The sequence below is a fragment of the Pseudophryne corroboree genome, chromosome 1 (assembly GCF_028390025.1).
Source record: "Pseudophryne corroboree isolate aPseCor3 chromosome 1, aPseCor3.hap2, whole genome shotgun sequence".
NCBI lineage: Eukaryota > Metazoa > Chordata > Amphibia > Anura > Myobatrachidae > Pseudophryne > Pseudophryne corroboree.
The window spans coordinates 574,008,723-574,033,265 of record NC_086444.1 but is presented as its reverse complement, the minus strand read 5'-3'; the positions used below and the strand labels follow the sequence as shown (position 1 = coordinate 574,033,265).

The 24,543-nt window shown below is 49.1% G+C and overlaps 1 protein-coding gene across 2 annotated transcripts in view; it reads right to left on the bottom strand.

The window, feature by feature from the left end:
• Positions 1–24,543, bottom strand: part of RIGI (RNA sensor RIG-I) — a 289,257-nt gene that overhangs the window by 126,974 nt on the left and 137,740 nt on the right. For both annotated transcript variants that reach the window (XM_063914195.1, XM_063914196.1), the window contains exons 11-12: positions 19,077–19,239; positions 18,819–18,923 (exon numbers count right to left, since the gene is read on the bottom strand). In XM_063914195.1, the coding sequence (XP_063770265.1) occupies positions 18,819–18,923; positions 19,077–19,239 (268 nt within the window). The remainder of the gene's footprint in view (positions 1–18,818; positions 18,924–19,076; positions 19,240–24,543) is intronic.

The following is a 24,543-nucleotide window of genomic DNA, read 5'->3' as shown; positions in this document are numbered from 1 at the left end:
GCTTGAACCTATCTGGTTTCTTAGGAGGGACGGATGGCTCTGGATCATCCGTAGTCCGTAAAATCAACTTAATAGCCTTCAAAAGATCAGGAACATCCACATGTGAACTACCCTCCCCATCAGCAGTATCTGTGTCAGAATCTGTGGGGTCAGTGTAAGCGCCATCTTCATCAGACAAGGTGTCAGTGACAGCAGTGGATTGTGAGCTGATAAGAGCTCGCTTAGAGGACCCCTTGGTCTTAGGCGAGCGAGGGTCAGACTTTTTAGTAGTCAAGGACTGGTTCAACTTCTTCAATTGAGCAGACAAATTATCCGCCCACGGCGGGTTAGCTGCGGGGACCACATACGGTTGTACCGGCATAGGAGGTCCCATAGGGGGTGTTAGTTTAGTAACTAGCTTATGTAGAAGCGTGGAGAAAGTAGCCCACGGTGGGTCATTATGTACCCCCGTTGCTACAGTCCCACTGGGGGGCAAGGAGCCGCCAGAACCAGAGCCCACAGCTGCTATAGTCTCCTCATAGGGATCTGTGGCTTCAGCAACACCGGCAGTGTGTTCAGCCCCAGAACAGTTACCTTCAGAAGCAGACATGATACAACTTGCAGTATCAGGTAACACAGTACAATTGTCAGCAGCACAATACCTCGGGTTCACTACGGCTGGCCGGCGGTCGGGCTCCCGGCGACCAGCATCCCGGCGCCAGGAGCCCGACCGCCGGCTTACCGACAGCTTGGCGAGCGCAAATGAGCCCCTTGCGGGCTCGCTGCGCTCGCCACGCTACGGGCACGGTGGCGCGCTACGCGCGCCACACTATTTTATTCTCCCTCTATGGGGGTCATGGACTCCCACGAGGGAAAATAAGTGTCGGTATGCCGGCTGTCGGGCTCCCGGCGCCGGTATACTGAGCGCCGGGAGCCCGACCGCCGGCAAACAGAAGACCACCCCAATACCTCTTGCCCAAACCCCAGCGCAGTGTAGTCAGCACAAGCAGAGATACAGGAGAGATATGGTGACTAAAATCACAAAGAAAAATACGTATTAAAGTATATCTTGTGAAAATCCTATATAATTACAAAACCTGAAGCACCAAGCCCCTCAAGGTTATAGAATATAGGGATAGCAAGTTGAGTGAGAGACACGAAATGGAAACTACTCAGCAAGCTAATGCACACACAAATAGTCACAGTTTATACAATGCAGAGGTTATAACTAACAATAATACTGCACTGGACCAGCTTATATAAATAGCTATGAAGTCAATAGATATAACACTGCACAGTAAGAACTGGATGTGTATATCACAGGGTACTTGTACCAGAGAACCCTGACTAAATGCACTCTTTCTTAACTAACACTGTCTAACTGACATGTAGAATACTAAAGTGTCATGTAAAGTCACAGCGCTGACAACCAGGCGGCTTTAGAAAGGAGGGTTTGCCCAAGCAGTCCCAGGAACAGTGTAGCTGAGAGAAATGGCGCCCAAACACTGACAGGGAGTGAGGGAGAGACAGATATGCAGCTCCAGGGTGGGAACATTTGCTGGAAATGGCGCCCTGGGGCTGGGGGAGGGGCTCCAGGTCTAAGCCTTATCCCCTCTGCTGGCAAAACCACCGGGTACTGCGGGCTACTTGTAAAAAGGTTTAGAGAAAACCTGACCTGCACCCATGCCCTGGTGATCTAGTGGGATCACCTGTACTGCCACAGTGTCCACTGACAGCGCGCGCGGCCCGCCTCCCCCCGCGAGCGGGACCCACTTACCTCCTCCTGAAGTGCGGCCACGCGATCCCGGAGAGCCCCAGCCGTGTGTGACTAACTTGGAAGAAAACCGGAGCCTCCTGCTGTAGGTACCCGGCAACCAGGGCGCGGGAGTGTACAGCGCTGCTGGGGGAGAGATGGAGCTGCAGCAGGCAATGTCTACTGACATCCAGCACAATCTGTGCCTCTGCTGCAGCCCTTGTAGTCTTCTTTTTTCCTCAGAAAAAGCTTTTTCTAGAGCTGCTGTGAGCAGCTCTTCCTGTTGGTGCTTGCAGTGCAAGTACCAACTACAAACTGAGCTCCTGTGCACAGAGGCAGGGTGATATAGGAGGCGGCGCTATGCATCTTGGGAAGAAGGTCAAAGCTTTTGAGCCTGTTGGTGCTTCGGATCAAGATCCTACTCTACACCCCAATGCCTATCCTTGTGGAGCCCAGTGTACCCCGCAGCAGAAAGATGAATGCAGCAATGTACAGAGACATCCTGGATAGAAACCAGCTCCAAAGCGCTCTTGACCGCAGACTGGGGAGACGGTTCATCTTTCAGGAGGACAATGACCCTAAGCACACAGCCAAGATATCAAGGGAGTGGCTTCAGGACAACTCTGTGAATGTCCTGGAGTGGCTCAGCCAGAGCCCAGACTTGAATCTGATTGAACATCTCTGGAGAGATCTGAAAATTGCTGTGCATCCAAACTGATGGAGCTTGAGAGGTGCTGCAAAGAGGAATGGGCGAAACTGCCCAAAGATAGGTGTGCCAAGTTTGTGGCATCATATTCAAAAAGACTTGAGGCTGTAATTGCTGCCAAAGGTGCATCAACAAAGTATTGAGCAAAGGCTGTGAATACTTATGTACATGTGATTTCTTAGTTTTTTATTTTTAATAAATTTGCAAAAATCTCAAAAAAACTTTTTTCACGTTGTCATTATGGGGTATTGTGTGTAGAATTTTGAGGGACAAAATTAATTTATTCCATTTTGGAATAAGGCTGTAACATAACAAAATGTGGAAAAAGTGAAGCGTTGGGAATATTTTCCAGATGCACTGTACATTGTGACATAGCAGTTTTTGTAGCAGCAGCTTCTACTTTTCCCCAATAATTTTATAACACTCAATTGTATAATAATAATAATAATAATAATAATAATAACAACAACAATAATAAAAAGATTAATTTTATTTATATAGCGCTCTTTTTTTTGTGGGGAAAATCGCTCAGAAATTGTCTTTTTATTTTTTTTATAAAAAAAAGTTTAAAAAGCTTTAAAAATATTTTAGAAAAAAAAAACCCAAAAAATAAGATTTTACTTACCGGTAAATCTATTTCTCGTAGTCCGTAGTGGATGCTGGGGACTCCGTAAGGACCATGGGGATAGACGGGCTCCGCAGGAGACATGGGCACTTTAAGAAAGAATTTAGGTTCTGGTGTGCACTGGCTCCTCCCTCTATGCCCCTCCTCCAGACCTCAGTTAGAGAAACTGTGCCCAGAAGAGCTGACAGTACAAGTAAAGGATTTTGGTAATCCAGGGCAAGATTCATACCAGCCACACCAATCACACCGTATAACATGTGATAACAACCAGTTAACAGTATGACAAATAACAGAGCATCAGGTCAAACCCTGATGCAACCACAACTTAACCCTTATTGAAGCAATAACTATATACAAGTATTGCAGAAGAAGTCCGCACTTGGGACGGGCGCCCAGCATCCACTACGGACTACGAGAAATAGATTTACCGGTAAGTAAAATCTTATTTTCTCTAACGTCCTAGTGGATGCTGGGGACTCCGTAAGGACCATGGGGATTATACCAAAGCTCCCAAACGGGCGGGAGAGTGCGGATGACTCTGCAGCACCGATTGAGCAAACACAAGGTCCTCCTCAGCCAGGGTATCAAACTTGTAGAACTTTGCAAAAGTGTTTGAACCTGACCAAGTAGCCGCTCGGCAAAGCTGTAATGCCGAGACCCCTCGGGCAGCCGCCCAAGAAGAGCCCACCTTCCTAGTGGAATGGGCCTTAACTGATTTTGGCAGCGGCAATCCAGCCGCAGGATGAGCCTGCTGAATCGTGTTACAGATCCAGCGAGCAATAGTTTGCTTTGAAGCAGGAGCACCAAGCTCGTTGGAAGCATACAGGATAAACAAAGACTCTGTTTTCTTGACCCTAGCCGTTCTGGCTACATAAACCTTCAAAGCCCTGACCACATCAAGTAACTCGGAATCCTCCAAGTCAGTAGTAGCCACAGGCACCACAATAGGTTGGTTTATATGAAAGGCAGAAATTGTGGATGGGTACGCAATTCTGCTCTATATCCGCATGGAAAACCAGATAGGGGCTTTTATGTGACAAAGCCGCCAACTCTGACACACGCCTAGCCGAAGCCAAGGCTAATAACATGACCACCTTCCACGTGAGATATTTCAACTCCACCGTTTTGAGTGGTTCAAACCAGTGGGATTCCAGGAAACTCAACACCACGTTAAGATCCCAAGGTGCCACTGGAGGCACAAAAGGGGGCTGAATATGCAGCACTCCCTTTACAAACGTCTGAACTTCAGGTAGAGAAGCCAACTCTATTTGAAAGAAAATGGATAGGGCCGAAATCTGGACCTTTATGGAACCCAATTTTAGGCCCAAATTCACTCCGGACTGTAGGAAGTGAAGGAAACGGCCCAGCTGGAATTCCTCCGTAGGAGCATTCCTGGCCTCACACCAAGCAACATATTTTCGCCATATACGGTGATAATGTTGAGCTGTCATGTCCTTCCTAGCCTTTATCAGCGTAGGAATGAACTCATCCGGAATGCCTTTCTCTGCTAGGATCCGGCGTTCAACCGCCATGCCGTCAAATGCAGCCGCGGTAAGTCTTGGAACAGACAGGACCCCTGTTGCAACAAGTCCTGTCTTAGAGGAAGAGGCCACGGGTCCTCTGTGAGCATTTCTTGCAGATCTGGATACCAAGTCCTTCGTGGCCAATCTGGAACAATGAGTATTGTTCTCACTCCTCTTTTTCTTATTATCCTCAGCACCTTGGGTATGAGAGGAAGAGGAGGAAATACATAGACTGACTGGAACACCCACGGTGTCACCAGGGCGTCTACAGCTATCGCCTGAGGGTCTCTTGACCTGGCGCAATACCTCTGTAGCTTTTTGTTGAGGCGGGATGCCATCATGTCCACCTGTGGCAGTTCCCACCGACTTGTAATCTGTGCGAAGACTTCCTGATGAAGTCCCCACTCTCCCGGGTGGAGGTCGTGTCTGCTGAGGAAGTCTGCTTCCCAGTTGTCCACTCCCGGGATGAACACTGCTGACAGTGCGCTTACGTGATTCTCCGCCCAGCGAAGAATTCTGGTGGCTTCCGCCATCGCCACTCTGCTCCTTGTGCCGCCTTGGCGGTTTACATGAGCCACTGCGGTGATGTTGTCTAACTGAATCAGAACCGGTTGGTCGCGAAGCAGGGTCTCCGCTTGACGTAGGGCGTTGTATATGGCCCTTAGTTCCAGGATGTTGATGTGAAGGTAAGTCTTTTGACTTGACCACAGACCTTGGAAATTTCTTCCCTGTGTGACTGCACCCCAACCTCGGAGGCTTGCGTCCGTGGTCACCAGGACCCAGTCCTGAATGCCGAATCTGCGGCCCTCGAGAAGGTGAGCGCTCTACAGCCACCACAGGCGTGACACCCTGGACCTGGTGGATAGGGTGATTAACCGATGCATCTGAAGATGTGATCCGGACCACTTGTCCAGTAAGTCCCATTGAAAAGTCCTCGCATGGAACCTGCCAAAGGGAATGGCCTCGTATGATGCCACCATCTTTCCCAGGACACGAGTGCAGTGATGCACTGACATCTGTTTTGGTTTTAAAAAGTTCCTGACCAGTGTCATGAGTTCCTGAGCTTTCTCCATTGGGAGATAAACCCTTTTCTGGTCTGTGTCTAGAATCATGCCCAGGAAAGGCAGACGAGTCGTAGGAACCAACTGCGACTTTGGAATATTTAGAATCCACTAGGAAAAGACACAAAAGTGTCAGGGGGACAATGCACAGGTCACAGAAATTAGTAATATAATTGAGGCGAAACCAACCAATGAAAGAAATTAGTAGTCTTATCTTTTTTGAAAAGACCAAAAATGTGTATATCAGGCTGGAGGTGCGCCACTAAGCTAGAGTTACAGGAATTTTTCTAAAGGTTATTAGTGTAGCCAATAGTGGGTACTGCACTAAATAAGAGCTTAGTGTGTGGCGCACTCTTTTGAAATGATTATAAGTTCATAAAATTTAACTTTTATTACATACTTTTAAAATAAATCTCTATAGCCAGGCAAATAAATATATTTGATAGCCTGAGAGTAAGTAAACACCTATATGATTATTGCCCAAAATTATTATTCAAGGATGGTAATTACCATTTCCACTATGATTAGAGCAAATAAAATATTATGTCAAGCTTAGTGATATATTTATTGTGAATATTTTGTACTGTAACGATTATCAATATCACTCATTACCAGTATTTTAAAAGTATGTAATAAAAGTTAAATTTTATGAACTTATAATCATTTCAAAAGAGTGCGCCACACACTAAGCTCTTTTTTTAGTGCAGTACCCACTAGTGGTCTACACTAATAACCTTTAGAATATTTAGAATCCAGCCGTGTTGCCGTAACACTTCCAGAGAAAGTGCTACGCTGATCAGCAACTGCTCTCTTGATCTCGCTTTTATGAGATCGTCCAAGTATGGGATAATTGTGACTCCTTGCTTCCGCAGGAGTACCATCATTTCCGCCATTACCTTGGTAAATATTCTCGGTGCCGTGGAGAGACCAAACGGCAACGTCTGAAATTGGTAATGACAATCCTGTACCACAAATCTGAGGTACGCCTGATGAGGTGGATAAATGGGGACATGAAGGTATGCATCCTTTATGTCCAGAGACACCATAAAATCCCCCCCTTCCAGGCTTGCGATGACCGCTCTCAGCGATTCCATCTTGAACCTGAACCTTTTCAGGTATATGTTCAGGGATTTTAAATTCAATATGGGTCTGACCGAACCGTCCGGTTTCGGGACTACAAACATGGTCGAATAATAACCCCTTCCTTGTTGAAGGAGGGGAACCTTGACCACCACCTGTTGAAGATACAATTTGTGAATTGCAGTTAACACTATTTCCCTCTCGTGGGGGGAAACTAGCAGGGCCGATTTGAGGTTAGGGGGCATCTCCTCGAATTCCAGCTTGTATCCCTGAGACACAATATCTATTGCCCAGGGATCCAACTGGGAGTGAACCCACTTGTGGCTGAAATCTCGAAGACGTGCCCCCACCGGGCCTAGCTCCGCCTGTGGAGCCCCAGCGTCATGCGGTGGATTTTGTAGAGGCCAGGGAGGACTTCTGTTCCTGGGAACTAGCTGTGTTGTGCAGCTTCTTTCCTCTGCCCCTGCCTCTGGCAAGAAAAGACGCACCTCGGACTTTCTTGTTTTTCTGTGATCGAAAGGACTGCCTTTGATAATACGGTGCTCTCTTAGGCTGTGAGGAAACATATGGCAAAAAATTTGACTTTCCAGCAGTAGCTGTGGAGACCAGGTCCGAGAGACCCTCCCCAAACAATTCCTCACCCTTGTAAGGTAAAACCTCCATATGCCTTTTTGAGTCGGCATCACCTATCCATTGCCGAGTCTACAGGACCCTTCTGGCAGAAATTGACATAGCATTTATTCTAGAACCCAGTAGACTAATGTCTCTTTGAGCATCTCTCATATATAGGACAGCGTCTTTAATATGCCCCAAGGTCAACAATATAGTATCCTTGTCTAAGGTATCAATTTCCTCAGACACGGTATCCGTCCATGCTGCTACAGCACTACACACCCAGGCCGACGCGATCGCCGGCCTCAGTAAGGTACCTGAATGTGTATAAATGGACTTCAGGGTAACCTCCTGTTTGCGATCCGCAGCATCTTTGAGTGTAGCCGTATCCTGTGACGGCAGGGCTACCTTCTTGGATAAGCGTGTTAAAGCTTTGTCCACCTTAGGGGAGGATTCCCAGCGTAACCTGTCCGTTGGCGGGAAAGGATACGCCATAAGAATCCTTTTGGAAATCTGCAGTTTTTTATCTGGAGATTCCCAAGCCTTTTCACATAACTCATTTAGCTCGTGTGAGGGGGGAAAGGTTACCTCCGGCTTCGTTTCCCCATACATATGTACCCTCTTGTCAGGGACTGGGATTTCCTCTGTGATGTGCAACACATCCTTAATTGCTATAATCATATAACGGATGGATTTAGCCAATTTTGGCTGTAACTTTGCATCATCGTAATCGACACTGGAGTCAGAATCCATGTCGGTATCTGTGTCAACAATTTGGGATAGTGGGCGCTTCTGAGACCCTGACGGCCTCTGCGACATAGGATCAGGCACGGGTTGGGACCCTGACTGTCCTGAGGCTACAGCTTTTTCTAACATTTTATGCAAGGATTAACATTATCATTTAAAACCTTCCACATATCCATCCAATCAGGTGTCAGCGCCGTCGGCGGAGACACCACATTCATTTGCTCCCGCTCTGCTTCCACATAGCCTTCCTCATCAGACATGTCGACACAAGCGTACCGACACACCACACACACAGGGAATGCCCTTTTTGAAGACAGTTCCCCCACAAGGCCCTTAGGAAAGACAGAGAGAGAGTATGCCAGCACACACCCCAGCGCTATAAACCCAGGAATAACACAGTAACTTAATGTTAACCCAGTAGCTGCTGTTTATATTGTTTTTTGCGCCTAATTATGTGCCCCCCCTCTCTTTTTACCCTCTTCTACCGTGTATCTGCAGGGAAGAGCCTGGGGAGCTTCCTCTCAGCGAAGCTGTGGAGAAAAAATGGCGCTGGTGAGTGCTGAGGAAGAAGCTCCGCCCCCTCGGCGGCGGGCTTCTGTCCCGCTTAAATATGCAATTTTTGGCGGTGGCTCATACATATATACAGTGCCCAGCTGTATATATGTTTAACTTTTGCCAAAAGAGGTCCCAAATGCTGCCCAGGGCGCCCCCCCCCTGCGCCCTGCACCCTTACAGTGACCGGAGTATGTGAGGTGTGTGGGAGCAATGGCGCACAGCTGCAGTGCTGTGCGTTACCTCAGTGAATAACGGAGTCTTCTGCCGCCTGTGAAGTCTTCTTTGCTTCTCATACTCACCCGGCTTCTGTCTTCTGGCTCTGCGAGGGGGACGGCGGCGCGGCTCTGGGATCGGACGGCGAGGGTGAGATCCTGCGTACGATCCCTCTGGAGCTAATGGTGTCCAGTAGCCTAAGAAGCAGGACCTAGCTTCAGAGAGTAGGGCTGCTTCTCTCCCCTCAGTCTCACGATGCAGGGAGTCTGTTGCCAGCAGAGCTCCCTGAAAATAAAAAACCTAACAAAATACTTTCTCTCAGCAAACTCAGGAGAGCTCACTGAAAAGCACCCAGCTCGTCTGGGCACAGTATCAAACTGAGATCTGGAGGAGGGGCACAGAAGGAGGAGCCAGTGCACACCAGAACCTAAATTCTTTCTTAAAGTGCCCATGTCTCCTGCGGAGCCCGTCTATCCCCATGGTCCTTACGGAGTCCCCAGCATCCACTAGGACGTTAGAGAAACCTACCGGCTGTTTTACACTCCCCCTATCCCCCGTGTCCATAGGCCTCCTTTGTAAAATGACTTCCCACACCCCATCAAAAATAGCCCACTCCCCTCCTTGGAAAAAGATCGCCAGCCTTACCTACCCCGACCCCTCTAGTGGTAATAGATCCCAGTGGCAGAGCCCCCTCACCCCAGTGTCAATGGGCCCCCCACTGTTAAGTGCCCTCCCCACGTATCATTTATTTGTTTATTATATAATCCCCACGCTTCTAAAATCTATTTATGGGGCCCTCCCCTCATGTCATGTGATCAGCCCCCCACCCCCACCCATAAAGCCCTGCCCCCTCACCTTATTGCAGAGACAGCGCAGTGTGGGGCAGGGGGAACGGAGACCGCTACGTCATTCCTAGGGGGGCGCTGCAATAGGAGGAAGTTTGTTCTTCGCTGGTGTAGAACAAATTTCCTCCATTTAAAACGGGGGACACAGCGAGCAGGACAAACGTATGTGATGCGAACAAGCAAGGTAACGGACACCTGTGGTCGCATTACATGTTCATGCCAGGCAAGTGGTTAAGAAGTAGAATAAACATAGGGCCTAATTCATGTTTGTACGCAGATGCAATTGTGATTTTTTTAGGCTACAGAGCTGCAAATGTTACAAGTGAAGCTGCAAAAGAGATGCCCACTGGAGCCATCGCAGACTCATTCACAATTGCGTATACATTCACAGTCTAAACGTAAGAATGAGGAACATTGACTAGAAGGGTAGCCCTATGGCTAAGCAGACACCATGCTTCTCTACGTACATGATCTCAGCTGAATACATATACATGCCCCAAAAATGACCATGGCACACCTGCGTATATTCCAGTTAACTCACAAACAATTCATTCCTGTTAAACACTCTGCGATTAAGTCCTCCCTATACACGTAAAGTTACCTTGGCACATGTGCAGTAAGATTGCGGCACATGCGCAGCTGCTAATAGCTCCATTGCAGGAACATCGGCCATTGCGTACAAACATGAATTAGGCCCATAATACATACAGAAACAATGAAGTAGTAAACAGGAAAGTCTTGAGTCTGTTTTTAAAGGATTCTAGAGTGGGGCCCTCTCGAACTGTGCATTGTAGCGAGTTCCATAGAATCGGAGCCACATGGCTAAAAGTTCAACCCCCAGATGAATTCCGGGAGATTCTGTCATGCTTTGGGTTTTTTGCGACTCCAACTTTGGGTCCTTGACTGGTGCAGATCTTGAGATCGAAGTTGTGAAGTTGATGTAGTTTCTGTTCATAAACTACTGAACTTTAACTAGTACTGGGCAGTTGGTGGAGACCCAGAGCAAGGGCATGGAGTCTAATCACACCGGTGGTTTTCACCAGGGACCCCTGCAAGCGAGCTTGGGCTTCACTGCTCCCAACGTCCAAGTTGCGGCCCTCCCAGTACTAGCACTAGAGAACTTTGGTAGCAGGAGACTGGCAGACAAGATCTGGAAATAATTGATGCAGGACTTAAACAAGACTCTGGTATACAGATGTAGCCAAGCTCATTTTGGCTGTGCCTAGTCGCACCTGCGACTAGGTTGCCGCAATGCGTGGGTATATTCACAACTGCAACCCATACGCATTGCATTGATGGGTCGCAGTGTGAAAAGGCGCAGCAAGCTGCAGCTAGTCTTTGCCGCAATGCGTATGTACAGTATGTGCACACGCATTGCGGCAATGATGAGCCTGGCTACATCTGTAGGTTCAGGACTGTGGGTTAAATAACAGACTGGAACGGACGACAGATATCGGACTGGAACCGAAGGGCAGATATCAGACTAGAACTATTGGCAGATATCGGACTGCGCAAGCAGATGCAGACCGTTCTTATACCTGCTAAGATGTCAGAATTGGTGTACTTTGATCAGCTGAACAATTGAGTGCATGGATTTGCTGGTGACTGGTCACATGATAGGGGAGAAGATGGCAGAGCCTAGCACCTGGACCCAGCAGGGAACCAGTTTCCCCTAACCCCCAGCGAAACTCGTCCAACCTGTGTACGGATCCCGGACTCTTCCAGCCGTCCACATGTCGCTGCAATGCCACTGATCAGACCACATTGTAGCATCCGGACAGGTAAGCGCCGGAAGCACCGCTACTCACTCTGCTTGGCTGTGACAGATTCTAGGTACTGCTAAAAGTCCTTCATCTACAAATCCCAGTAATCGAGTGGGCAGTATGGAATCAGAAGCTACTTCAGGTACCTTGGGCCTTGTAGGGCTTTAAAAGTCAGTAAGCCAATCATGATTCGCCATTTTACAGGCAACCAGTTAAGGGAGCAGAGAATGGGTAAGTGCCTGGAATGGGGCTGGTTGGTTAACAGCCTGGCTGCTGAGTTTTGTACCAGCTGTAAGTGGTGCGATTCTTTTGCTGATAGATCAAGCTAGAGGGCATTGCAGTAATCTAATCGAGATGATAAAAATGCATGTATGCCTCTTGGCAGATCTTCAGAGGGAGACTGTAGCTAATACATGATGTTTAGGTGTCAAGGGTCATTCCATGTCAAATCACACTTTTTGTTAAAAGTTTACCTCACCAGCTCAGATTTTGCTCAAATTTGGTATATGGAGAGTATATATGAAGTCTAAGGGGTCTCTTTACTATGCCTTGGATGGAGATAAAGTACCAGCCAATCAGCTCCTAACTGCGATGTTACAGGCTGTGTTTGAAAAGGAGCTGATTGGGTGGTACTTTATCTCAAATCACTTTATCTCCAGCCAAGGCTTAGTAAATAGACTCCTAAGAAAAATACAAAATTTATTTAGATATCTCATGCCTTTTTCCAAACTCAGGCTATGTAATATTTTTAAAAATCTGTCAAAAACGCACAACCAGCATATTTTCAAATTGCCATAGCAGCTCTCCTAATTAAGCTAGATAGATGGGTGTGGTTTCATTTTACTGTGTGTTTTATGCCCTTTCCTAATATATATATATAATGTAATAGGCTTTGTAAGAAAAACTTTCAAATTCAAACTGAAATTTTTGATCATGATTACCTAAAAAAGTGCAGACAAAAAGTTTCACCAAAAAGTAAAAAAAAAAATGACAGGAAATAGTACTAATGTTACATGTTTGTCAAAATGTAAAAACAAAGATAATAGGTTCATACTTAAAAAAATATTTAAAACAGGAATAGGCACTACATTTGAAAAAATTCAGGGCCTACTTTTAAATCCAATTATATGAGGGAACAACTCAAATTAGCCCAACACTCAATATTTGAATTAAAGGTAAATGCTCTTAATTACTTTTTGACAATCTACTTGTATTATATATATATATATATATATATATATATATATCCTATATATTTGCCTTGTGATTCTGTGCCTGGCCCTCTAACGCTGGGTGGAGTCACAGGGCTGGCTGCAGTTAGCAGCTCCTGCCCTGTCCCAGCACACCACTAACAGAACGGGAGCAGCAGCCACAGAATCCGGACACCATCCCCACACAGAAGCCACCAGCGGATGGACCCACCACAGTGCCAGGTAACCATGCACCCCTCCCTTGCCACCTACACCCCAATGCCCCCGGCACCACACCCCCCCAAACCCCCCTCCACCAGCTCCCACATGCAGCCACTGACGGCCCTGACACCCCCAGACCCGACGCATAATGGACCAGCACACACACCCGCTAACCCCATAGCTCCTATCCCACCCGCCGCACAAGCCCAGCATCTCCCACACTCTCACAGCCGGCACGGACCTGGTGGCCGGGACCCGCCGGCCGCACCACGGCCGACCAGACAGCCGCAGGCCGCACCATCCCTCCCACCCTCCGCACTCCCCCAGCGCCAGCTCCCGCACTGCAGCCGCCCCTGGGACCCACTGTCCCGCCAGTTACGGCGCAGCATCACCCGCGCCTGACTGCTGCCTCCCCGGCCGTCTCCTGCGCCACCCGTCACTCCTAATGTGTATGGCGGCAATACACATCAGGAGGGACGGGTGGCGCAGGAGACGGCTTCATAGGCCTCCCTGCACCACGTACAGACACCCGCCGCCTCCTCCGCACACCTAAGACAACGCTGCCTCCCACCATCCTCAGAGACCCGGACTGCACACCCAGGGACTGGCCTGCCGGCTCCACAGGCAAGAGACGGGGGACAGCACGCCTGGTACTGGGGACGCTGCACCAACTTCACAGGTGAGAGAGAGTGTACAGGCAGCACCGCGTCTCTATGTCCCTTCCCTGCCGCCCCGCATCTCTGCGTCCCCTCCCTTCTGTCCCCCGCGTCTCTGCATCCCCTCCCTGCCACCCCCGCGTCTCCTCCCTGCCACCCCCGCGTCTTTGCGTCCCCTCCCTGCCGCGTCTCTGCTTCCCCTCCCTGCCGCCCTGCGTCTCTGCGCCCCCTCCCTGCCACCCCCGCGTCTCTGCGTCCCCTCCCTACCACCCCGCCTCTCTGCGTCCCCTCCCTGCCTCCCCCCGCATCTGTGTCCATTCCATGCCGCCCCGCCTCTCTGCTTCCCCTCCCTGCCGCCCTTTCGCGTCTCTGCGTCCCCTCCCTGCCGCCCCCGCGTCTGTGTCCCCTCCCTGCCGCCCCGCATCTCTGCGTCCCCTCCCTGCCGCCCCGCATCTCTGCGTCCCTTCCCTGCCGCCCGCCTCTCTGCGTCCCCTCCCTGCCTGTCTGCGTCCCCACGCTGCCGCCACCCGCGTCTGTGTCCCCTCCCTGCCGCCCCGCATCTCTGCGTCCCCTCCCTGCCTCCCCGCCTCCCTGCGTTGCCGCCCCGCCTCTCTGCTTCCCCTCCCTGCCACCCCGCCTCTCTGCGTCCCCGCCCTGCCGCCCCGCCTTTCTGCGTTCCCTCCCTGCCGCACCGCGTCTCTGCTTCCCCTCCCTGCCGCCCCGCGTCTCTGCGTCACCTTGCAGCCGCGGACACACAGTAACGGCAACACGCCGCACGCACCACAGCCGCCCGCCTCACAACCTCTCTCATACACCCGGCCCACACTGTACCGCCAGGTGCCGTCACCACAACGGCGCAACCCCCTCCACTTCCACATCCCCGTCACCCGCACCTGTCTGTGTGCCGGCCCCCAGCCTCACGCTACTCCTGCCCCCAGATCCACATAAAGTCGCTCCCCTCCCAGCAGCTCTCCAGGCGCCATGCTGCCTGGGGGACTGCTCAGTGTCAGGGCCGGCGCCAGCATTAGGCAGCTGCCTATGGGCGCCTGCCACTGGAAGCCGCCAAGCTCCTGCTTCACTACCTTTTTACTGGACTGGGATCGGAGGAGGCTCCGGCAGGGGACCAGAGCACGCTGCAGCTGTGTGGGGAAGGGATGGCCTCGGGGGATGCCAATCCACTGTCCACCTGACGGAGGCGCCGGGGAGCAGAAGAGTCTGCGGCCGCCGACCCGAACGTGCTGCTGCTGTGTGAGGAGGTGACTCTCTTAGGGCCTTCTGTGGATAACGACACCGAGGAGCGGAGGAGGAGGTGCCGGCAGTGTCCAGCATACTGCAGCTGTATGGGGTAGTGACAGGTCATGGGAAGTGGTGAGTGCGGACAGGAGTGCAGTCGCTGTGTCTTTATATGTCCATGCTGTACAGACCAGTATCATGCTGTGTGTATAGGACCCCGTCCCCCACCCGCGGCTACCCCCACAACTGCTCCTCCACCACCCGCGGCACCTCCGGACCCCCTCCACCATCCACCACACCCCCGCAATCAGCCCCTTCTCCACCCGCAGCACCTCCGGACACCATCCACCGCACCTCTGCAATCAACCCCTTCTCCACCCTCAGCACCTTCGGAACCCTTCCCTTATCCCCAACAGCCCTGCACCTGCCCATCCCCCACCACACCCCCTCTCCTCCACTATTCACACCGTCTCCGAACCCAAACCCCCATTCGCAGCCCCCCCCTCCCCAGCACCTCCCAACCCCCTCACCCATCTGTGCCCCCCCATCAACCCCCTTCCACCCGTAGCATCTACAGACACCCTCCCCCACACAACAGCAAACCCCGCACCCCTCCCTTACCCACCCGCGCCAACCACTCCTCCCCCACCCTCGGAACCCCCACAACCGCCCCTCCCCTACCGCCGTCAGACCCCGTCCCCCACCCGCTGCAACATCCGCAACACCCCCTCCACCACTCCTGACCCTATCCGCCACACAATCGCACCTGCCTCTCTCCCACCCGTAGCAACCCTTTCTCCTCCCCTACACACTATACCTCTGGACCCCCTTCCCCAATCCACTGCCCCCAACGCCCCCACCCTCAGCGCCTCCCAACCCCCCTCACCCATCCTGCACCCCCCATCCACACCCTACACCCGTAGCATCTACAGACACCCTCCCCCATCCGCAGCAACCCCGCAACTCCCCCATCTGTACCCCTCCCCATCTGCCCGCCCTCCACCCGCAGCATCTACACACACCCTCCCTTCATCCGTAGGCCCCCCGCACCCGCTTCTCCCCCACACCGCCTCAGAAAACCACACCTGCCCTTCCCCCACCCGCGACACCCCCTCCCTTCCCCCACCCATAGCACCTCCGGCCCCCACTCCCCACCCACTACATTCTCTACATCGTGCCTTGCAGGCGCTGTTCACGCCGTAGCAAGAGGCGACGCCCCCTTCACCATCCGCTGGCCTTACATTGCGTAATATTTTACCACTAACAACAGTAGGAATGCAGGTAATACTCCATATAATCATATATACAACCACACAAAGACGTGCAGGGGGCGTAGCCCCCTACGACGGTGTGAAGAGCGCCATAGGGCGCGATGAAGCACCTAATATATATATATATATATATATATATATATATAGATAGATAGATAGATAGATATAAAATCACATGCAGAGATTGTCAAAAAGTAATTAAGAGAAGTAACAAAAATGTAAATATTGTAGGTCTAATTATAAAAGTTCCTATATGACTTTATTAACTAACAACAATGAATAATGCTCATGAATAACTGTTCTCAAGAATTAATGATCGGGAATCATGCTCGGTATTGCAGGACAGTTTGTAGCATATCTGTGCAAGATCTTAGTCTGTGTCTGGAGTCAGTATTGAGTGGATGTAAGTGCATTATAGTGGTGTATGGGAAATGGGAAGATGTTTTCAGTTGATTATACTGTGATTTGTTATTACATTTCTGTGTTATATTTAAACATTGTTATCAATAAAGCTAAACATTAAGTTTTCACATTTTTAATAAGGTGAAAGCGTTAACAGCATGTTGTCACAAGCTAGACTTCGATGTTGAGGCTGAGTGGCATTTTTCGGCTACAGCGCATGGGAAAGGCCCCTGTGATGGAGTTGGCGGCTCAGTCAAGAGACTGCCAGCTAGGACCAGCCTACAATGTCCATATGAGAACTAAATCCTCACACCCAGAGGCGTAACTAGCACGGGGCGAGCAGGGCAAATGCTTTTCCAGTTGACACAAATAAATGGCTATATATACGCTGTGTTCCTTCATCCAGCTGGACCTTCACCACCAATCTTTTATCCAAGGAAGCCTAATATACTATGGATATCTCTAACCGATGTCTTATACAAAGTCGACCCTATAACTCCAACTGGAAGAATTTGTGTCATGTCTACTGACTACACTTTAAAAACCACTGAGGCATTGTCAAACTAACATTGTTAACTGACTAATACAATGTCAAGTATTTCTATTCAACTTGATTTATATAATGAAACTAATGAAGCCATCAAATCTATTATTACCTATTACTACTTGTAATACACCTGGCTTTTTTTAATAAACTACCTTGCTTTAAAATTATTATAACTATTAACCCATGCTCCTCCCACTTTTACATTTTGACAAACATTTAGAATTAGTATAGACTATTTCCTGAATTTTTTTAAACTTTTTTTATCAATGCACTTTTTGAGATAATCATGACCAAAAATTTCAGTTTTAATTTTGAAAAAGTTTTTCCTCACAAAGCCTATTGTATATAATAGGAAAGAGCATAAAAAAAATGACACCACTCCCATCTCTCTCGCATAGCATGAGATATTTAAATAAATATTTTGTATTTTTCCTAGACTAAATATATATGCTCGATGTAACAAATGTTATCAGAATCTGAGCTGGTGAGGTAAAATCAGTGTGTTGATTTGACATGAATGACCCTCAAGCCACCATACAGGACAATGCCAAGAAGATGATCAGTGTTTTACATTTTGAACCCCCAAGTGTAACTCCAGTTGGTTGGCTATGCTGCAGTCTTGTCCTTTGATGTTGAGGTCCTATCATAAGTACCTCTGTTTTATCAGAACTGGCACTCATCCACTCCTGGAGTTCAGCTAGGCAGCCATTTAGGATTAATATTCGGTTCTCAGCACCTGGAGCAAAGGACAGGTACAGCATCTGCTTAGCAGTGGTAGACCAAGTCATGACATCTTATTATTTCACCCAGTGGTATCATGTATATAACAAGAAGCATGGGGGATAGTATAGAACCTTGTGGGACCCCACACTGGTGATGATGAGTATACAGAAGATCATTAAACACTCATACCAGGGTTATTCCGGTGCTATGTCTTTTCACAAATCCTGACTGCAATGTATCATGAATATCATGGGTTGTCAGTCGCTTTTCCAGTTGAGTTGCAACCTCTTTCTCAAGTCGAGTCCGGCTGTGGGAGACCGGACCATGGGATTTCTGATGGGTGTGTAGGAGCTGGCACTTAAAGTAAAATATACCTTTAAAACATTAGCTTCTCCACCTGCAATCTGAAGCACTCTGGAACAGTTGCACTGAACAAGGTGTGTTTATTATGCAAGTCAGCAACGTTTCAGGCCCAAATGACTCTCTCTCGTTGACTTATGGCAAGATTCAGTGGATGCCTAGCCCTATCTTTTTGTAATAATTATAATTTGATTAGTACAGGTCCTTCAGGGATCATTTGTACATTTGAAGTTTGATTTTCTGGGTCATATGTACTAACACTAAAATACTGCCAAATCTCAGAAAAGTGTTCTTCAGAGGTTTGCAGCAATCCCCATACATATCAAGTTCCAGAAAGTGTAAAGGGCCGTATTCACGGCCCGAGTTGGGGAGAGATGTGTGCTGAGCGAACCGCTCAGCATAGCGCGATGTGTGCTGAGCATGCGGGGGGAGATGGGGAGGCGCTCATTACACCCAGCTTGTGAAATGAGCGACCTGCTGTATTGAGCCTGCCTGCAGGCCAATCTAGCACCAGCGATAGCGATGCACGGGGCCGCACATCGCTATCGCTGTGGGGGTACACACGGAGTGATCACTGCTTAAAATGTAAGCAATCTAGTCAGATTGCTTAGATTTTAAGCAGCGAACACTCCGTGAGTACCCCCCTTAACTTTCCAGAGCTTGCGCTCGATTAGCAACCCCGAAGAGGGACCTAAGGGATGGAGACTCTGACAGCTGCATGACTGTTGTATTCTTTAGCCTTTGTTTCTTACCAATAGGTGGATACACCGATTTTGCCATCTGCTCAATTTCAGCCATGATTTCAGACATAATATTAGTATATGGATCCCGTTCACGACGTTTTGTTTCCAGAATAACTGCAATAACGAGATAATAAACATGTCTAAATTGCAGTGGTTGTTGAAATGCCATGAACTCTGCTTAACAGATGTGCTCCTAACATTAATATTAAATACAAAAGCCACTCTATGACAAAGAAGGATTCAAAATAACTCAAATGACATCCTTACATTTCTCTGGTTTGCAAATAAATTTCTGCAACTCCTCCACGTTTTCTTTGACGGTAGATATGACTTTAACGTCCAAACTAGCACACAGTTTATGGATATACTCCACAACCTCCACTTTCCTCTGTGACTTCCCAGTGCCCACAGAGGCTGTTAAACCAATTATCTGTATACAAAACAAAAATACATTAGAATTCATATAGGGACACATCACAAAAAGTGAGAGTTCTTGTTTACTTAAGTGTCTTTTAAATATTATTGTTCTACTTAATGACCAATAAACCAAAAATGTACATTGTCTCATAAAAAAGATACTAATAACATTCAAAAATATAAATGTAAAACAAATCCCATACGTCAATAGAAGTATAGAAGTTAGACATTATGGCACTGACTGTGATTTTTCACACTGTGTTCCGTACATGAACATATGCAATACATGCAATTCGCTCTCATTATGCACCGCAATGCGCAGGCGCGGCGGACGGCTACAACGGGCTTCGCCGGTCAGCGACGGGTTGGTGCAAAAAATAGGATTTTAATACCTACCGGTAAATCCTTTTCTCCTAGTCCGTAGAGGATGCTGGGAACTCCAAAAGGACCATGGGGTATAGACGGGATCCGCAGGAGACATGGTCACTTTAAGACTTTAAATGGGTGTGAACTGCCCCCCCTCCAGACCTCAGTTATAGGAACTGTGCCCAGGGAGACGGACATTTCGAGGAAAAGGATTTTTGTTTACTAAAGGTGAGATACATACCAGCTCACACCACAACACACCGTACAACATGGCTTTTAAGAAACACCAGTTAACAGCATGAACCAAAAACAGCAACAGGCTGAACATAACCTATACACAACCTCTGTGTAACAGACGCAATAACAATCAACAGTACTGCAAATACAGTCCGCACTGGGACGGGCGCCCAGCATCTTCTACAGACTAGGAGAAAAGGATTTACCGGTAGGTATTAAAATCCTATTTTCTCTTACGTCCTAGAGGATGCTGGGGACTCCAAAAGGACCATGGGGTTTATACCAAAGCTCCAGACCGGGCGGGAGAGTGCGGATGACTCTGCAGCACCGATTGAGCAAACATGAGGTCCTCATCAGCCAGGGTATCAAACTTGTAGAACTTAGCAAACGTGTTTGAACCCGACCAAGTAGCTGTTCGGCAAAGTTGAAGCGCCGACACTCCTCGGGCAGCCGCCCAAGATGAGCCCACCTTCCTGGTAGAATGGGCCTTCACCGACTTTGGTAACGGCAATCCAGCCGTAGAATGAGCATGCAGAATCGTATTACAGATCCAGCGTGCAATAGTCTGCTTGGAAGCAGGAGCCCCAATTTTGTTGGGAGCATATAGGACAAACAGAGCCTCTGATTTCCTAATCTGAGCCGTTCTGGCGACATAAATTTTCAAAGCTCTAACTACATCGAGAGACTTTGAATCAGCCAAGGCTTCCGTAGCCACAGGCACCACAATAGGTTGGTTTATGTGAAACGAAGAAACCACCTTTGGCAGATATTTTTTTGACAAGTTCTCAATTCCGCTCTATCCACATGGAATATCAAATAGGGGCTCTTGTGAGACAAAGCCGCTAATTCTGACACCCGCCTTGTGGATGCCAAGGCCACAGCATGACCACTTTCCAAGTGAGAAATTTCAACTCAACCTTTCGCAAAGGTTCAAACCAGTGTGACATAAGAAACTGCAACACCACGTCAGGTCCCATGGTGCCACAGGTGGCACAAACGGAGGTTGGATGTGCAGCACTCCTTTCATGAAAGTCTGAACCTCTGGAAGGGCGGCCAATTCTTTTTGAAAGAAAATAGATAAGGCCGAAATCTGCACTTTAATGGAGCCTAATTTTAGGCCCGCATCCACACCTGCCTGCAAAACATGGAGGAAACGACCCAGCTGAAATTCTTCCGTAGGAGCCTTCTTGGATTCACACCAAGACACATACTTTCTCCAAATACGGTGATAATGTTTCGCCGTAACCTCCTTTCTAGCCTTAAGCAGAGTGGGGATGACTTCCCCGGGAATACACTTGCGAGCTAGGATTTGGCGTTCAACCTCCACGCCGTCAAACGCAACCGCGGTAAGTCCTGGAAGACGCACAGGCCTTGCAGTAACAGATCCCCTCTCAGAGGAAGAGGCCAGGGATCTCCTATGAGTAATTCCTGAAGATCTGGATACCAGGCCCTCCGTGGCCAATCTGGAACAAAGCGTATCGCCCGAACCCTTGTTCTTCTTATGATCCTTATCATTTTTGGAATGAGTGGAAGTGGAGGGAACACATATACCGACTGAAACACCCACGGAGTTACCAGGGCGTCCACTGCACTGGCTTGAGGGTCCCTCGACCTGGAACAATATCTCTGAAGATTCTTGTTGAGGCGAGACGCCATCATGTCTATTTGAGGAATTCCCCAATGACTTGTCACTTCTGCAAAGACCTCTTGATAAAGACGCCACTCTCCTGGATGCAGATCGTGTCTGCTGAGGAAATCTGCTTCCCAGTTGTCCACGCCCGGAAGGAAGACAGCTGACAGAGCGCTTACATGTTTTTCCGCCCAGCGAAGAACTTTTGACTTTTGTGGCCTCCGCCATCGCCGCTCTGCTCTTTGTTCCACCCTGGCGGTTTATGTACGCCACTGCTGTTACGTTGTCCGACTGAATCAGGACAGGCAGTCCGTGAAGAAGGTGTTCCGCTTGTAGAAGGCCATTGTAGATGGCTCTTAATTCCAGAACGTTTATGTGCAGACAAGTTTCCTGGCTTGACAATTTTCCCTGGAAATTTTATCCCTGTGTGACTGCTCCCCAGCCCCGAAGGCTTGCATCCGTGGTCACCAGGACCCAATCCTGGACCCCGAACCTGCGTTCCTCTTGGAGGTGAGACCTGTGAAGCCACCACAGGAGAGATATTCTGGTCCTGGAAGATAGACTTATTTTCCGGTGCATGTGCAGGTGAGACCCGGACCACTTGTCCAACAGGTCCCACTGAAATACCCGGGCATGAAACCTGCCAAACGGAATGGCTTCGTAAGCTGCAACCATCTTCCCCAGCAACCGAGTGCACTGATGAATCGACACTCTTGCCGGTTTCAGAATCTCCTTGACCATGGCCTGGATTTCCAGAGCTTTTTCCACTGGGAGAAACACTCTCTGCAGTTCCATGTCCAGGATCATGCCCAAGAAAGACAGCCGTGTTGTCGGAATCAACTGTGACTTTGGCAAATTTAGGATCCAACCATGTTGTTGCAGAACTGTCAGGGAGAGCGCAACGTTTCTTAGCAACTGCTCCCTTGATCTCGCCTTTATCAGGAGATCGTCCAAGTACGGGATAATTGTGACACCCTGCTTGCGTAGGAGCACCATCATTTCCGCCATTACTTTGGTGAAAACCCTCGGAGCTGTGGAAAGACCAAACGGCAACAACTGAAATTGGTAATGACAATCCTGAACAGCAAACCTCAGGAAAGCTTGATGTGGAGGATATATTGGGACATGTAAGTAGGCATCCTTGATGTCGACTGACGTCATAAAATCCCCCCCTTCCAGACTGGCGATCACTGCTCAAAGAGATTCCATCTTGAACTTGAAACTTTTCAAATATAGGATTGAGGGATTTTTGGTTCAGGATCGGTCTGACCGAGCTATCCGGCTTTGGGACGACAAACAGGCTCGAATAAAAACCTTCTCCCCATTGTGACGGGGGCACCGTGACAATGACACGCTGTTGACACTGCTTTTGTATTGCAGCGCACACTACTTCCCTTTCTGGCAGAGAAACTGGCAAGGCTGATTTGAAAAATCGGTGGGGGGGGGGGGGGGGGGGGCACGTCTTGAAACTCCAGTTTGTACCCTTGGGACACCATTTCTACCACCGAAGGATCTATGCCCGAGTGAAACCAGACCTGACTGAAGAGTCGGAGACGTGCCCCCACTGACACGGACTCCCGTAGAGGAGCCCCAGCGTCATGCGGTGGACTTGGCAGATGCTGGGGAGGACTTCTGCTCCTGGGAACCTGCCACAGCAGGTGACCTTTTTCCCCTTCCTCTACATTTAGAGGCAAGGAAGGACGACCCTCTTCCTTTTTTGTATTTATTGGGCTGAAAGGACTGCATCTGATAGTGAGGCGTCTTTTTCTGTTGTGCAGGAACATAAGGAAGAAATTATTACTTACCCGCGGTAGCTGTAGACACCAGATCAGCGAGGCCGTCACCAAACAAGACACCACCCTTATACAGGAGAGCCTCCATAGCTTTCTTAGAGTCGGCATCAGCATTCCATTGATGAATCCACAGTGCTCTCCTGGCCGAGACTGCAATGGCATTGGCACTTGATCCAAAGAGGCCAATATCCCTCGCCGCATCCTTTAGGTAAGCTGCAGCGTCCCTGATATAACCGAGAGTCAAAAGAATGCTATCCCTATCAAGGGTATCCATGTCAGATGCCAAGTTATCTGCCCACTTACCAATAGCGCTACTCACCCATGCCGACTCCACGGCAGGTCTGAGCAGCGCACCCGTAGTGACATAAATGTATTTTAAGGTAGTTTCCTGCTTACGATCCGCAGGGTCCTTTAGGGCTGCCGTATCAGGAGATGGAAGCGCCACCTTTTTGGACAGCCGCGACAGAGCCTTGTCCACATTGGGGGATGATTCCCACTTTTCCCTGTCCTCAGAGGGGAATGGATATGCCATTAGAATTCTTTTGGGAATCTGCCACCTTTTGTCAAGAGATTCCCAAGCTTTTTCACAAAGAGTGTTCAGCTCATGAGAGGGGGGAAACGTCACCTCAGGTTTTTTACCCTTATACAAACAAACCCTGGTATCAGGAATAGTAGGGACTTCTGTAATATGTAAAACGTCTTTAATTGCCACAATCATGTATTGAATATTCTTAACCAGTTTCGGATTTAAAATGGCTTCACTATAGTCGACACTGGAGTCAGAGTCTGTGTCGGAATCAGTGTCAGCCATCTGGGTAAATTAACGCTTTTGTGACCCTGAGGGGGTCTGGACCTGAGACAAGGCGTCCTCCATGGATTTCCTCCATGTTTGGGTCTGAGAATCAGATTTATCCAGCCTTTTAGTCAATAACGCCACATTTGCATTAAACGTACTCAACATATCGACCCAATCAGCAGTTGGCGGTGACAACAGAGTCACTCCCAGCGCCTTATCCGCCCCCACTGCAACTTCCTCCGGGGAGGAGCACTCAGCCTCAGACTTGTCGACACACACGTACCGACACGCACCAACACACTGGCTATAGGGGACAGACCCAAGGAAAGCCTGTTAGAGAGACACAGAGGGAGTTTACCAGCTCACAACCCAGCGCCTATTCCGGTACTGAGACCAGTAGCACCAATTTACTGTGCCCCCCCCCCCCCCCCGTTTTGCACCCTGTTACTTGTGCAGACGTGCGGAGGTCCGGGCCAGCGTCTCTGCAGCTCCATG